Below are 16,514 nucleotides of genomic sequence, written 5' to 3' on the forward strand. Positions count from 1 at the left end.
CGAGAGCCTTAGACTTTTCTCACTGACTCTTAAAAATCAGTAGATAAAAATGGCATTTGCGGGCTTCCCTGGTGGCGCAGTGGTTGAGAGTCCGCCTGCCGATGCAGGGGACACGGGTTCATGCTCCGGTCCGGGAAGATCCCACATGGCGCGGAGCGGCTGGGCCTGTGAGCCATGGCCGCTGAGCCTGCGCGTCTGGAGCCTGCGCCCCGCAACGGAAGAGGCCACAGCAGTGAGAGGCCCGCGTACCGCAAAAAAAAAAAAAAAAATGGCATTTGCTTTCTGGTTAAACTTTAACGGAATTCATGCACTCTACTGAGGATTTTTTTTTTTTTTTTTGGCTTGTAGCAACATTTTTTTCCGGTCTCAAAGGCATCAACCGTCATCCTGTGGAACACTTATTGACTATATGGCTCTACTCTGGTGTCACCTGGCTGCAGATGATACTATTTATGAAGGGGGTACCAGCCAGCATAGTACTAGGTGACATTATGGCTATGGGTGAGAGTCAGTACTCAGTACTGATTGAAATTTCTACACATTGGTGTGTCACCTCAGTTGTTAGAAGTATAACAAATGCTGGGTAATAATTAATAATTAAGTTTTGTGAATTATGAATGTTTCCTTTTTAAAATTACATTAGATCAAAATCAAGATTATTCTTAGAATAATGTTGGAATAATGTCAGTCTCACTTTTCTGTATTCTTATGTGCTTTCTTGAATGAGGAGAGAGGGTGAATTATAGATAGCTCCCTGGAAATGATGCAGAATTCAGGGTATGCCCATTGAGGAGTGCAGCACACACATCTCATAATTCCAGGAAGGACAGAGACCTCCTGCCTTCATGTTCCAATAATCGTTCTCCAAAGGCTTTGTCCAAACCCTTAGAGGAGCCGCTAATTGCTAATGAGTTGCAAAGATGGTGGATTTTTACATATTTCCTGTTCTCATTTCCCTTTGGCACCCCCAGGTAGAAGTGTCAATCACAAGAGAAATGCCTAAGGTGGGGAAGAGGAGAGAAAAGATGAGGCAGAGATGAAAGGGACGGTTTAGTCCAGGCAGATAAACAGGTCTTGAATAAGTGAGGCATCTCCAGCTCGGAGGAACAAGTAATGAAATAAAATAGAAAATGAGTTCATTCCTGTTTCTACGAGATTCACTGGTCCCCCCTCAACCAATTGTCGGTTTCCCTTCTGCTCTGTTTAGTCCTTGCCACTGAGGAAATCCAACTGTTTCCAAAGGACACAGTCTGCACTGTGATTCAGTCAGTCTTGCCATCTTGATGTAAATACTATCAACTTCAGCCTGTCTCGTCTTCCTCCACTGAATAGGGGGATTGCTTCTCCACACTGGAGTTCCTTTAAAGATAACACAAGCAGAGAAACTGCATCTCACATTAGGAATTCTAGCAGCAAGGACTCCAGGAGGTAGCCAGGCTGTACCACCATAATCAAAGGTTTTCCAATTCCCCAAATTAAAAAAAATATGTATAAGAAAAGGAGCTTGCTGTTGGACCTGCTGGAGGAGAAGATCAAACAAATAATTAAAACAAAAGCATTATTGCTTATTCATCTGGCTGGAGAGAGAACTCCCATAATTTCAGCCCCAGTGGGGTTTATGTCCCTGGATTTCAGTGTAAAAATGTGTTTGTTAAACAGCATTGTTCTAACGAGCTCAGGACTTAACATAGAGTAACTCTATCGGTACCTGCCCCCGGTTAGGTTTGTCTGTGCACTTTCTACTTTCTCCTCTCTGCAGGGAATGAGCAGGTTTTTCAGAATCATCATCCTGCCTCTAGGAAGAGTGGGATTTAACCTTACAGGCAGAAAGATGCCTCCCACAGTCTTCAGTATTTCCAGAGAAAGTTCTTAGTCATCTCTTAGTCACATATTGCACCAGGAAGCTTTTCCTATTGTCAAGCTAAATCCTGACAGTGAAGGTTTCAGCCCTTTTCCTTGTACTGTCTTCACTGAGCAATGGTTCCCTGTCGTGTTTGTAAAGTCTTAGTTTGCCATTCTTTGGCAAGAGGGCAGAACCTGCACTGAGTGGAAACTGCTGAAAGTCACATCTGTTTTTCTCCAGTAAATTAGGAATCTGTGAATAATAATTTTGGTGGGTGTTAAGAATTCCGGAAGCCCAACTAATTCCATATAAGTGGGGGAGATTCCCTAGAGATCTAGTGATAATATTCACTTGTAATTAGTTTGTTGAGGAGTCTCATCTTGTTGGGGTTTATACCAACGTAAAATGGTTTTATTTTCCCTACTCACTGCTTTCCACTGTATTGTGTTGAATCTTACTTTCCTGCTGGGAAGCAAGTTCCTTAGCAACAACTAATTTCCTTTCATTTTCAATTATTATTTCAATTATTTCCAATCATTTTCAATTAATTTCCTTTCATTTTCCTTTTATTTTCAATTATTATTATGAGACTGTTCTCATTGGGGTATTTAAGACCTAGTCCCATTCATTTAAAAAAAGATTAATCTTGGGCTTCCCTGGTGGCGCAGTGGTTGAGAGTCCGCCTGCCGATGCAGGGGACACGGGTTCGTGCCCCGGCCTGGGAAGATCCCACATGCCACGGAGCTGCTGGGCCCGTGAGCCATGGCCGCTGAGCCTGTACATCCGGAGCCTGCGCTCCGCAACGGGAGAGGCCACAACAGTGAGAGGCCCGCGTACCGCAAAAAAAAAAAATAATAAAAATAAAAATAAAAAAAGATTAATCTTAAATTTGATTCAAAGTGTATTCTCCTCCTCCTCAGTTCTTTGGAGTGTGTGTGTGTGTGTGTGTGTGTGTGTGTGTACGGTTCTGAGATACCTTTCCTTCTCTCTTCTAGGACCTAGTTCCTCTGGAGTTGGGAGCTGAGAGGAGGCTGAGGGCTTTTTGCAGGATCGTTAGAATGTCAGGGGTGGGCAGGCCTCTGGCCACTCTCACCCTGGTTTGGACAGGTTCTTTCTGATGCGGTGGTCTCTGTTGAAATGGTCTCTGCATAGTGTTGTGTGTAGTCTTCTTGGGGTAAGACCATTTCCTCCACTTCCACCCCTGCAGATAAGCTTCCTGTCCTCCCTTGGCCTTTCAGTGCTCACAACATCATCCTTTTCTCCAGGTTGGCCACATCGTAACTTGGGTACCCCTCATGCACCTGGCCTTTAGTGCTTCCTCTCCAGGGATGAGGGGAGCCCCTGGAGCATTCTTCTATCTCCTGAGAACTGAGCAGTCCTGGATTGGGTGGGGCTTCCCCATCTTCCTACCAGGCACACCACATTGGGTCCCATGGGAATTTCTAGATTTCACTGGGCATCAGGCTCCATGTTCACACAAACCTCAAGTTTCAGAGGACACCTGTCAAGGGTCCCCTCATCTCCCCCATAGCACGCCATACTCCTGGGCTTCCAGACGCTCTCCCAGGGCCCGTCTCTATTGCTCCAGTCTGGTGACAGCACCAGGGGGAGCAGGGCATCCTGCTGCCATGCAAGCGTCCAGATGGGAAAGGAGAGGCCAGACCCTACTTCTTGAGGGCGCCTGCAGTCCTTACAAGTGATTCTTGTGGCACAGCCTGCCCTCCTCCCCTAGGGAAGGAGAAGGAACGGGGCCTTTCCTTCTCACACCAGCCTTCCCCACAATCCTGCATGTCTGATTCCCTGTTGGACTGGTAGGTGAAGTTTGGGAGTGGGGTGGGAAGGGTAGTACGAGGGGGGTTTGTTGGCGGTAGAGCCATTTCTGCCGCCTCTTCAAATGCCCTGCAGGGAGGTGGTTGGCTCCAACTGCTGAGAGCTTTCTCTAGAACGTGGAGTACTTAAGTGACTTTAGTTGTAGGCCAGAGCAGAGTTTTAGGACACTGGGATATGATGCTTATTACATACATGTTATGACATGTACTCAGACATAGATGCATAATGATATGTGGGTATATGTCCTAGGCCCTAGAAAGATCAGGACACCCCTCTGTCATTCTTCTCATTTATAATTCACAAAAAGCCCACTAACCCATAACAAGGACAGAGAAGTGCAGCACATTTTGATTTTTCTCATGACAATTTTTATTTTTCCAAATGTCAAATCTCAAAGTTTAAAAAAAAATAGGTGTCCCTGCATTCCTGGTGCCCCAAGCACTACCTACCGGTCTTACTGAGAAGGTTAAATGAGTGAATAAATATGAAAGTATTTTATGTGATCTATACAAATATATGTGAGTATCATGATTACATGATTGTATATGAGATTTTCTATATATAACTACATATACCTATAAGCCTTATTTTAATTTGGTATGTGAAAATAAGCTGGTGCCTGGGATACATTTTTTATTTCTTTGGTGTACACTAATCAGTTAAGACCACAGCCGGTCCTGAGCCTGACAGACTGGGTTTTAAGCTTGGCACCATGAGTTTAGTCAAATGGCTTAGTTTCGGGCCTCCCTGGTGGCGCAGTGGTTGAGAGTCCGCCTGCTGATGCAGGGGATACGGGTTCGTGCCCCGGTCTGGGAGGATCCCATATGCCGCGGAGCGGCTGGGCCCGTGAGCCATGGCCGCTGAGCCTGCGCGTCCGGAGCCTGTGCTCCGCAACGGGAGAGGCCACAACAGTGAGAGGCCTGCGTACCGCAAAAAAAAAAAAAAAAAAAAAAAAAAAAAAAAAAAAAAAAATGGCTTAGTTTCTCTGAGCCTTAATATCCTTATCTCTAAAATGGGGGGATCTACCTCAATGGAGTTGTGAGAATCAAATGGGCTAAGTTATATAAAAACACTTAACTTTAAAAAAGTGTCTGGCCAATAGTAAGTTCTCAAAGATGAGCTATTATTATATACCTTTATTAACTACATGGAAAAGTGGGAAATTTCTTATTTTTTCTGTATTTGGGATATTTTTTAACAGAAATTAAATGGATAAAAGTAGCCTTGGGCTTCCCTGGTGGCGCAGTGGTTGAGAGTTCGCCTGCCGATGCAGGGGACACGGGTTCGTGCCCCGGTCCGGGAAGATCCCACATGCCGTGGAGATGCTGGGCCCATGAGCCATGGCTGCTGAGCCTGCGCATCCAGAGCCTGTGCTCTGCAACGGGAAAGGCCACAACAGTGAGAGGCCCGCATACCGCAAAAAAAAAAAAAAGTAGCCTTTACTTTGTGTGAAGTTGATTTTTAAACATTTACCTTAAATAGTTACCCGGGATATGGGGGTCAGAGTGGTGTGAGAAATATCTTGGTGTGACCAGTCAGACTGACCAATACAGGGTAGCTGTGGGCCACTGCACCAGCTATTAACTTAAAGAGCAGGCTCATTAGTTACCCAGGCAGAACAGACAAGTGGAAACAGATGAGACTGTATGCGTGGTCATTTGTATTCCCAAGGTTGTGATGCTAGGAATTCATTATTAAGTAACAGGTACGTACTGACAGGACCGACTTAGGATGATTCCACTTTGCCATGGTGTGAAAATGAAATGCGTTCAGTAGAAACCGTACTTCGAATTTTGAATTTTGATCTTTTTTTTCAGTGCAATATGCGGTGTAATTCTCTCTTGTGATGCTGAACCGTGGCAGGGAGCCATGGTCAGCCCCCCCTCAATCGCCAGGGTGAACAACCGATACACCTACAATCATTCTGTAGCTAGGCAACCATTCTGTTTTTCACTTTCAGTACAGTATTCCATAAAGTACATGAGATATTCAACACTTTATTATAAAATAGGCTTTGTGTTAGATGAGTCTGCCCAGCTGTAGGCTAATGTAAGTGTTCTGGGTACGTTTAAGGTAGGCTAGGCTGAGCCATGATGTTTGGTATGTTAGGTGTATTAAAGGCATTGTCGACTGATGATATTTTCAACTTACATTGGGTTTATCACAAGGTAACCCCAGTGTAAGTGGAGAAAGGTCTGTATAACTCCTTTTCCCTACCCAGACTCACACTTGTCTTTCTTCTGCAGCTTCCTGTTGGCTACAGTCAGTTCCCCTTTGAAACGCTGCATATTTGCAGACTGATATCGAAGGGAAAATTTGACCTAATGATTCTTTTCAAATGGCTTCTCAGTATATCATTTATTGTTTCAGCCTCATTGCTTTCCACCTTCTGATTGTTCACAGCCCTTATCAGCTTTATTGGCTTCCCCGACTCAAATTGATTTTGTTGAATTTTCTGGTATCAGAGGCAGACCATTCATGTTTTTATTTCCTTACATCCTTTCTATTTTTATCTTTCCATTTCAAGCTTTCTTCTAAATTCATCACAGAGGTTAAGCCTTAACAGTCTTGATCTTCTCAGCAAATATTTGTCGGGTTGTAATTTTTTATTTGTTATCAACAGTCATATTTAAACAAGCTAATCTTGTTCTAATTTGGTTTGTCATAAGCCCTAGTCTTGGTACTTAGAGAAAATAAATGTTAATTTCTGTTTTTTTCTTCAGTGTGTGTTGTTCCCTCATCCCTCATGTACTGCAGTTAATTTTTTTCAGTAAAAATAATTTGAGGCAGTAGGAATCACATTTAGACCTGAACCTTCAACAGAAAAGATTTCGGTAAGAATACTTTGAAGTATGCAGAGGGCTGGGGACAGGGCTCTGCTTATGAGCCTGCTCTTGTTACTGTCCTCCTGCCCTTTTTTCTACCTAAGGGGGCGCTTCTGAATGACCCCAACTTGCTGAAGGTGCCTGAGGCTGCAGCAGCCCTGAGGGCCAGTTGCTGCCTGTGCAGGCTGGGTTACTGGATTACATAGCTCACAGGGGCAGAATCCCTAGGTTTATGTGTATATATTGGACTTCCATATGTTGTGTGGGTCTTTGCTGACTGCAGGGGCAGAATCTGTGACAAGTGGCCAGGGAGGGCAGTGGGGGACTGCTGCAGGTAACTGTCGAGCAGGTCATGAGAAGTTTTCACTTTCAGGATAGGTTTCTTAATCAGAGGCTAAATTCAGATTCTGGCTCTTCAAGCCATAGTTTGCAAAAGCACGTGTACATATTCCCTCCTTTCTCCTGACCTCTCGTGGCCTCAGGAGCTATGGTCCCTGCTCATGGCTGCTGGCTGCTGTTAGAAGAGCATTTTTAAACTCACCTTTCTTTCTGTCAGGGCACCTGCAGATCCTACCTGGCCAACAAGTCTCAGCTTAAGTTGTGCCTTCTCCGAGGAAGCTCTCCCTGACCACCCCAGTCCAGGGCTGCCTCTCAATATTCCAAACCAGGCATCGGCTCGCTATGACTTACAGGCTGAATCTGGTCTGTTTTTGTAATGCAAGTTTTATTAGAACATAGCTATGTTCATGTGTTTACATATTATCTGTGGCTGTTTTCAAGATATAGTGGCAGACCTGGGCAGTTTTGATAGAGATTGTATGGCACACAAGCTTAAAATATTTACTTTTTAGACCTTTATGGAAAAAGTTTGCTGACCTCTCTCCTAACTGACAGGGCTTAATGTGTGCACTTCTCAGCATGATGTATAATAAATGTTCCTATTTTGCAGTTTGCAAAACTCTTGCTTAAGTTTGGCCTAGGCTTTTAGTATTTCCCAGACATTTCTCTCACTGAACAAATAACCTCAAAATGACACTAGGAGATTGGGGTGAGTTCCCTGCAAAGGACAAAGAGGACCCACAGGCAATTTTATTTTCAAAAGACAACATCCATTTATTACTGTTGTCAGGTGATTGCAGAAAAGGTTCTCAGAGCACAGCTTTGGACCTAAACCAGTTCCTTCCAACCCAGAACTCTTAACTCGTTACTGATCCCAGTGTCGGAACAAAAATCTTATCAAATGTCCATAAGGATGTGTGAAGACATAACTTAAATCATTTATATGAAAGTTTAAACACATACACAAAATTAGAAGGTTAGCATTTTCTTCAAAAAGTAACACTTCGTGGGATCCTTTCGGACACTCAGGCGTCCCACTTTACAGGAATCTGACTCACATAGGTATGAAGGTGAGAAAACACTTAGCCCAGTGACCCAGAGCTAGAATCATTCATTTCTCTTCTCTCCTGCCTAGTGGTCAGCCCATCCCCAGAGTGGAGTACACAGAGGAAGAAACTAAAACTTGGGGTGTTGTGTTCCGAGAGCTCTCCAAACTCTATCCTACTCATGCTTGCCGGGAGTATTTGAAAAACTTCCCTCTGCTGACTAAATACTGTGGCTACAGGGAGGACAACGTGCCCCAACTTGAAGACGTCTCGGTTTTTCTGAAAGGTAAGCTTCACACGGGTTCTCTCTTCCTACCCCACATCCTCATGGGCCGTCTAAGGACACACGTGGCAGCAACGCCCTTTTTCCAAATAAGAGCTCCCTTTGATTTAAAAAGAGGAGCACTGCACCAACAGTTACCTGGGCCACCTGTGGGAAGCAGAGCAGGGCCTCTGAGCGGGGAGATGGACTCAGCTCTTCACCCAGCCCAGGGCCTTGGTGAGGTCTCTCTGGTGGGCTGTTTTATACAGCGAACCCCAACCGACATTTGCAAGTTCAGCTTTGAGCTTTTTCTGATCCAGGAACGACTCTGTTGGGCTACATAGGCATGGAATGATCTCAAAGGTAGCTTTGTATTTGCTTTGCTAAGAATTATGTACTGGATGAAGAAATATCACGGATAATGTCGAGTGTAGTGACTTTCCTCTGGGGAGGAGGTCAGTCAATTAATCAGATCGCTATTGTAAAGTATAAATCGTGCCCGGAACAGTAGTGCTGGGGTGAGAGCAGGAAGCGAGGTGAAGCAGAGTCCCCTGGTGTCCACGTTCTCTGTGTGGTCACTCTCCTCACTGACCCTCCTGGGACAGCAACTGGGAAAACTTCAGGCTTCTGCGGGGATGGGGGTGGAGGTGAAGTTTTACAGTGGCCGCACTTCCTTCTGTGTCCTTCGCTGCGGGTAAGTCCTCGGGTTCTGCTCTTTTCTCTCTTCCCCATTTCAAGCACAACAGTTCTAAAAGCTGAAGCCTTGCCGCCTACCTCTTTCCCTGGAACTCTCTTCCTCACCTGTCTTCCCTGTTTCTATCGGTGATGATAGATTCTCTAGACTCATCAGGCTCTAGGGATTCCTGTTGCCGAAACTTGGCCTCTGTTCACTGGTGCTGAATAGAAACGCGGAGACAGTGTTTGGGGTGAAGTAGAAAAGAATAGGTTTATTGCTTTGCCGGGTAAAGGGGGCCACAATGGGCTAATGCTCTCAAGACTGTGTGCCTGCCCTGGAGGGGGTAGTGAGCAGTCTTAACAGTGTTCAAGGAGCAGGGCGTGGTCGGCTCGGGGACATTCTTCTGATTGGTCGGTGGGGACGTAATTGGGAGCCAGCATCATCAACCTTCTGGCTCCAGCCGGTCTGGGGTCTAGAGCTTGTGGGCAGCATACAGTTAACTTCTTCCACCTGGTGTGGGTTTCAGTATCTGCAAAACAGCTCAAAGGACGTGGCTCAGAATATTATCTATATAGTCCTTGAGGAAGAACTAAAGGTCCTTGACTTTGTTTAATGGCTAAGGTATTATTATTTTGTCTTGCTTGACCGTTTTCCTTTCTTTCTGCATTTTCTCACTTCTGATTAAATGTATTCTTTTTTTAAAATTTTTAATTAATTAATTTTTGGCTGCGTTGGGTCTTCGTTGCTGCACGCGGGCTTTTCTCTAGTTGCGGTGAGCGGGGGCTACTCTTCGTTGTGGTGCGCGGGCTTCTCACTGAGGTGGCTTCTCTTGTTGTGGAGCACGGGCTCTAGGTGCGCGAGCTTCAGTAGTTGTGGCTTGCAGGCTCTAGAGCACAGGCTCAGTAGTTGTGGCGCACGGGCTTAGTTGCTCCGCGGCATGTGGGATCTTCCCGGACCAGGGCTCGAACCCGTGTCCCCTGCATTGGCAGGCGGATTCCCAGCCACTGCGCCACCAGGGAAGCCCCCTCATAGGGTTCTGCTCGGTTACACTCCTCCTCTGAAGTCCTACCCCTGCTCGCCTCCCTGCCACACTTAATCAGCCTTCGTATAAGCTTCTTATTCAGCTGTAACACATTACTGCAAACTTAGTGACTTAACATGAATGTTTTATCTTACAGTTCTGGAGATTAGAAGTCTAAAATCAAGGAGTTGGCAAGGCTGTGTTCTTTCTGAAGGCTTCTGTTCCCTTGCCTTTTCAGCTTCTAGAGTCTACCACATGCCTTGCCTCGTGGCTCCTCCCTTACCTCACTCCAGCCTTTGCTTCCATTGTCACATGTCCTCTGACTCTGACCCTCCTGCCTCTCTCTTATAAGAATGCTTGTGATTATATCAGCCCCACCTAGATAATCTAGGATGATCTCCCCAGCTCAAGACCCTTAACTTAATCACATCTGTAAAGTCCATTTTGCCATCTAAAGGAACATATTCCCAGGTTCAGAGCATTAGGGTAGGGGCTTATTAGGAAGGCCTAATTAGGACTGAGCTTACCCCAGTCCCCAGGTATTGCCACTTCTAGCTTTGTGACCCATGGTGAACCTGTCCTTTTCTTTCCATTCCGCTACTACCATCCACACTGAGGTCCCCATCACTGTATCCTTGACATCTGTTTCTTCTCCCCTCTACTCGCCTGCCCGCTGTTTCCGGATGAAGCTTCCTAAAGCATCTCTTTGTTCCTGACATCTCTGCTCAGAAGCTATCAGTGGCTCCCCTTTGATTTTACTGGGGTTGGCAAACTTTTTATTTTTTTGTAAAAGGCCAGATAGATAGTAAATATTTTAGACTTTGTGGGCCAAGAAGCAAAATCGAGGCTATTAGGTAGGTACTTATTATAACCATTTAAATGTGACCATTAAAAAATGTAAAGGGAGGGCTTCCCTGGTGGCGCAGTGGTTGAGAGTCCACCTGCCGATGCAGGGGACATGGGTTCATGCCCTGCTCTGGGAAGATCCCACATGCCGTGGAGCAGCTGGGCGTGTGAGCTATGGCCGCTGAGCCTGCACTTCCAGGGCCTGTGCTCCACAACGGGAGAGGCCACAACAGTGAGAGGCCTGCGTACGGAAAAAAAAAAAAAAAAAAAAAAAAAAAAATGTAAAGGGAGTTCCCTGGTGGCCTAGTAGTTAGGATTCCGGGCTTTCATTGCCATGGCCCTGGATGAAATCCCTGGTCAGGGAACTGAGATCCCACCAGCCGTGCGGCGTGGCCAAAAAAATTGTAAAAACTATTCTTAGCTCACAGGTATACACAAACAGGTGGCAACCCGGATTTGGACTACAGGCCATAGTTTGCTGGCCTCTGGTTTGTACACGCAAGTTCTGAACTGCTCAGGCCCTGACTCAGCTTTCCAAGTGTGTCTGCTGCTATGACTGCACCGCACAAACCCTCTGTTCTAGCTGTGGGTCTTCATACCACTGCTTAGGCTCTGTGCCTTGCTAGAAAAGTCATTCCTTCACCTGCTCAGATTCTACCTGTTCTTCAAGGCTCAGAGCAAGTCCTGCCTTCTTTATGAATCCTCATCATAAGAGCCACCACAGTTTCATCCTAGCTCATGTGTGTATCAGGAGAGAGGTAGGCATGGCCTGACAGCTGGTCCACTGAGAACCACACTTAGCATGATGAGAGGGCCCCATGCGTGGATGTCATCCATGATACTTGTTACCGAGAGAAAGAGATTGAGGACCAGTGATCAGTGTCATTTAATTAGCGCCTCAATGCATAATGCCTTATGCCGTTGTTTAACTAGATTATATTCTCCCTAACGGCCCTGCCTCTGGCCTGTCCCTCTTTGTTTCCCATGGAGTTATGTGCATATTATATATTTACCATGGTCTTGATTATTCCTATGTGGGGATGCTTTTTACTGCTTTGTTTCTCAAACCCCAGGAATTAGATTACCATCTCATAAGTTTTGCCATATCTGTCACCCAACTTAATATTTTTATGAGGGGCAGTATAGTACAGTACAGATTCTGGATGCAGAACGCCTGGGGTTGAGTCACGGCTCTGCCGGTTCCTGGCTGTGTGACCTTAGATAGATGAACTACCTTAACTTCTCTGTGCCTCAGTTTCCTCTTGGCAAACAGAGATAATAATTTTATCTACCTTAACAGTGTTGGGAGGGGAAACTAATTGATATACCTTAAAGCCCTAAAGTTATTGCTTGACACACATTAAGCATAGCAGAGTTTTAGTTACTATTACTACTATTATTGTTATTGATTTTCACACCTTTGATGAACTGGGTACTGGGCACTCAGTTTGCATCATTCATTGGTACACAGCAAGCACAATGTAAATGTGTGTATTTTTATTTCTTTTAATTGACTCACTTTTAAAATACCAAATTTATTTTAATAGGAAACTTTTAAGCAATGGTAGTCACAAATTCAAATTTCTTGATGTGATAGATACATATATATTTTTATTTATTTATATTTATTTATTTATTTATTTTAATTATTTTTTTTACGGTACGTGGGCCTCTCACTGTTGTGGCCTCTCCCGTTGTGGAGCACAGGCTCCGGACGCACAGGCTCAGCGGCCATGGCTCACGGGCCCAGCTGCTCCACGGCATGTGGGATCTTCCCGGACCGGGGCACGAACCCATGTCCCCTGCATCGGCAGGCGGACTCTCAACCACTGCGCCACCAGGGAAGCCCCTATTTTTAAATTTAAGAGAAAATAAAATACATAACTATTAAACTAAAGGATGTTCCCCCTGTATCCCACATGTGGGATACTGGCTTAATTGACATAAAATTCAAAAAGAAAAAAATACACTTATCTTTTTGATTTTCAGTGGAGAACAATCAATCCACCTGAGAACTTTTGGAATGAACTGAACACTGTTAGAATTACAGGTCTGAGGAGGCCTGAGAACAGGGTTATTTCCTTGTAGGTACCCAGAATCCCAGAGTAGACTTGTTTTATACACTTAATTGGTTTTTATCTTTCAAAACCATTTCTAACCATTCTGAGATGCTCTTCTAATGAGCTGAATTTTTCAGAATGGGGGGCTTTACAGTGCTGATACCAGAAGAAGAGCCCCTCCTGTAGAAATTTTCTGGGCCTTCATGAGCAGGAAGTATTAAGCAGTCCTTAACTGGGTTAGCAGTCTAGGCTGATTTCAGAGATTTTATTGTACTCTGCTTATTTTGTTTTTTTCCTCTTACCATAAAACAACAAAGCATGCAGAGCTTTAGTGTACCTTTTCAAACTGTGGTAATTAATATAATTGTTTTCATAATATCACAGAAGTGGGGTATTGCAACGTGGAATGAAGGGGTTAGGTGGTTTTGACAATAGAAAGCTGTCATGTGGACTGATTCCAGGATGCCAGTCAAGGGGGTGAATTAGCTTTGTGTTCACTGACCACATACAAGCAGAAAGAATCCCTATCTAGGTGTGTCTTTAGAAAGATAACAGATAATCTGTAGTAAGCATCACTTTATTTATTTATTTATTTATTTATTTATGTATTTTGGCAGCTTCATTCATTGAGGTATAGTTTACATAACATAAAATTTACCCACTGTATCTGTACAATTCAGTGATGCTAGTAAATTTATAGAGTTGTGTAACCATCACAGCAATTCAGTTTTACAACATTTCCGTCACTGCAAAAAGTTTTCTTTTGCCCCTTTATGGTCAATCCTTGTTCCTACCCCTAGCCCTGGGCAACCACTGATTTGCTTTCTATCTATAGATATTCCTCCTCTGGACATCATATAAATAGAATCACAAAATGTGTAGTCTTTTGCATCTGATGTATTTAAAAAAATTCTTATTGAGGTCACATTGGTTTAGAATATTATATAAGTTTCACATGTACAACCTTATATTTCTACTTCTATGTACACTACCTTGTGCTCACCACCAAAAATTTAGTTTACATCACTTTAGATTGTATTCTTCTCCTGTGTATTTGAGCTTTCTTATCCTAATTTGGCCTCTGAATTTAAATCCTTAAAGTTTTTTTTGCCTTTCCATTTTATTGAATGTCTTATTCCCCTGGAAACCATCATTCGTGAGTGTATTTTAGTCATCCGAAGCCACAAACACGATAGCTGTTAACAGTGTATGTCATTCAATTGTCAAGAGTTTTAGGACGTTGATTACTTTGTTTCTAAAACAACCTTATAAATAATAGGAAGCCCTGCTTGGACCATCAAGTCCTGTCAGGTTAATATTTAGTTGACTCTCTGTTGCCTCTTTAGAAAGGTCTGGCTTCACGGTGAGACCAGTGGCTGGATACCTGAGTCCTCGAGACTTTCTGGCAGGACTGGCCTACAGAGTGTTCCACTGTACTCAGTACATCCGCCATGGCTCGGACCCCCTCTACACCCCGGAACCGTGAGTACCCATACTGTAAAGCTGGGCTGGATGGAGACTGCCACATTGGAAAGTGGTCAGGGCTCACTTTACTTGAGAGTAAATTGGGTCCAGGAACGCTAAAGACCACTGTTCCTTAGGCCACCGAGGTTATCACTTTGCTTATCATGCTGTTTTACCTGAATAGTCTTGTGATTAATGGATAATGGGCTGCCAAGGTCTTCAGTGGGGAGCAGAGAGCAGTAAAGTAGCTGATGGTGACAGAAGTGGGCGGGGATTAGAGCTGAGTCTCCGAAGCCCCCTTCTCTTCCTAGGGGACAGAGGCTTACTGACCAGCTGGGTACCCGGCTGGGTCACTACATTGTTTTTTTCTTTTTTTAGCTCCTTTCAGCATCCCTGAAAGTGTTTTCCGGGTAAACAGAGGTTACTTATAGGACTCCAGACATTTGGGAGAGAAATGCTTCTTAGAGTGGATGAATGCTCAAAGGAGAGCTGTCAGAGCTAAGAAAGGCAATCTCTAAATCTAGCCCAGAGGGTTTACAAATAGCAGGCACTTTGTTAGTTGCCTTTGAATGACTGGCCCTCCTGAGACCCGTGGTAGCTGCCAAAATGTATGCAGAGAGAGAGGGCAAAGAGATGAGGTTTCAGCCACAGAGGTCTAAAAAATTGGGGGAATAATGTGTTCCATTTTTACCAAAGTACTTTCAACCAATTCATTCAGCAAACATTTATGTGCAATGCTAGCAGGGAGGTGCAGCGGATTCAAAGATGAATAAAATGTAGCAGCTGTTTTTTTAAAGCCTCTCCCATTCTGGCAGGGGAGTTAGAAACATAAATAATTATGAAAGAATGTGTTTAGGGCTGTAAGAGTGTGTGTGTGCAGAGTATCAGAGGAGCAAAGGGGAGGGAACAGTCCCGAAAGGCATTTCAGAGAAAGTGAAAAATTAGTGGAGGTCTAGAAGGGTGGGTAGGAATTTCCTTTTTGGATAAAGCCGAGTGGGGAAGGAGGGGAAAGCTTTCAAGTCAAGGAAAACAACCAGTACAAAGATGTGGAGGCACAAAAGAGGCATAAATGAACAAGGCTTGTTACTTTAGAGGGGCCAGAACATAAGTATGTGTTAGGGATGAAATGACTCTTCTGTCCACCATGTAAACAGTCATTTGTCAAAACAGGACCTTTGGGCTTCATTCTGTAGGCAGCAGGGAGCTGTCCAAGGTTCCTAAGCATGATCAGACAATCGTTTTTGAGGAAGATGATGAGGGTGGGGACTGGGAAGTATGGAGAATGAACTAGCTGGAAAACCAGCAGGAGCTCCCATTCCAGTGAAGGAATACAGTTTATAAGCCATCAGTGGGATAGGACGAGAGGTCACCTCGGAGAAACATCATCAAGATGGAATTAACAGTATTTGGTGACTATAATGAGGGCCAGGAGATGAGAGGGTCCCTAAGGCAATGCTAAGGTTTTTATCAATAGATTGGGAAGCTGAATGGGTAGTTTTTTCTAATAATAATTGAAAATATTGGAGGGGGATTAGGCTTGGAGGCAAGAGGGAATAAAAGAGGGAGCAAAAGAGGAGGATTTGGGTTTGGAGCATCCTGTCTTTGAGGGGCCCATGGGTGGGACCTCCAGCTGGAGAAGCCCCTGGTAGTTGGAAATAAGGGCTGAGAGTTCAGAAGTGAATTAGGGCTCCTCCTATCGATCTGAGTGTTTTCTTCTTCCATGACTCCTCTGACCACACAGGCAAGAGGAAGCTAAGTCAGAGCATGGAAACTTGGGATTCACTACCTTAGGGTTGTTTTGGCAGGCTCCTTTTTTGTGGGTTTTATATCATTCGTTTCTTAAATTATTATTATGATTTTATGAGTAGGTAACACATGCACATGATTTAGCATTCAAAGCTTACGAAAGGGCACACTCTGGACACTGACTTTTTTCCCTCCTCTGCTCCCTTGACACCTGTTGCATCCTCCCCAGGGGCAACCACTGCTACCAGTTTCCACTGCGTCCTTCCAGATATACAATGTGTAGACACAATTCTCTGTAAAGGTCCCTTTAATCCTTATGTATAACAAAATCCCAAGTCTCTTCCCAGCCACATGCTGTAGTTTGAATCTATGAAACACTAGATCGGGAGTGCTGTTTCCTGCCCAAGCACTTTCGCAGGCATTGTCTTTGAAATGCAGTCCCATTTCCTCGACTGAGAACCAAGAGGGCAGCTTCTCCAATTCGCGAAGTTCAGCTTGGCTCCTGTGTTTGGTGCTTGTACGCTGCTTCCAAGTAACTGCTTCTAATTGCTGAACA

At 44.5% G+C, this 16,514-nt stretch overlaps 1 protein-coding gene across 1 annotated transcript in view; it reads left to right on the forward strand.

Annotated features, from left to right (window-relative positions):
- Positions 1–16,514, forward strand: part of TPH2 (tryptophan hydroxylase 2) — a gene marked incomplete at both ends in the record, with an annotated part of 92,259 nt that overhangs the window by 22,216 nt on the left and 53,529 nt on the right. Inside the window, 2 exons of the mRNA XM_079714618.1 lie at positions 7,973–8,169; positions 14,095–14,230. Coding sequence (XP_079570744.1) covers positions 7,973–8,169; positions 14,095–14,230 — 333 coding nt within the window. The remainder of the gene's footprint in view (positions 1–7,972; positions 8,170–14,094; positions 14,231–16,514) is intronic.

Source organism: Hyperoodon ampullatus (genome assembly GCF_949752795.1).
Source record: "Hyperoodon ampullatus genome assembly, chromosome: 11".
Lineage (NCBI taxonomy): Eukaryota > Metazoa > Chordata > Mammalia > Artiodactyla > Ziphiidae > Hyperoodon > Hyperoodon ampullatus.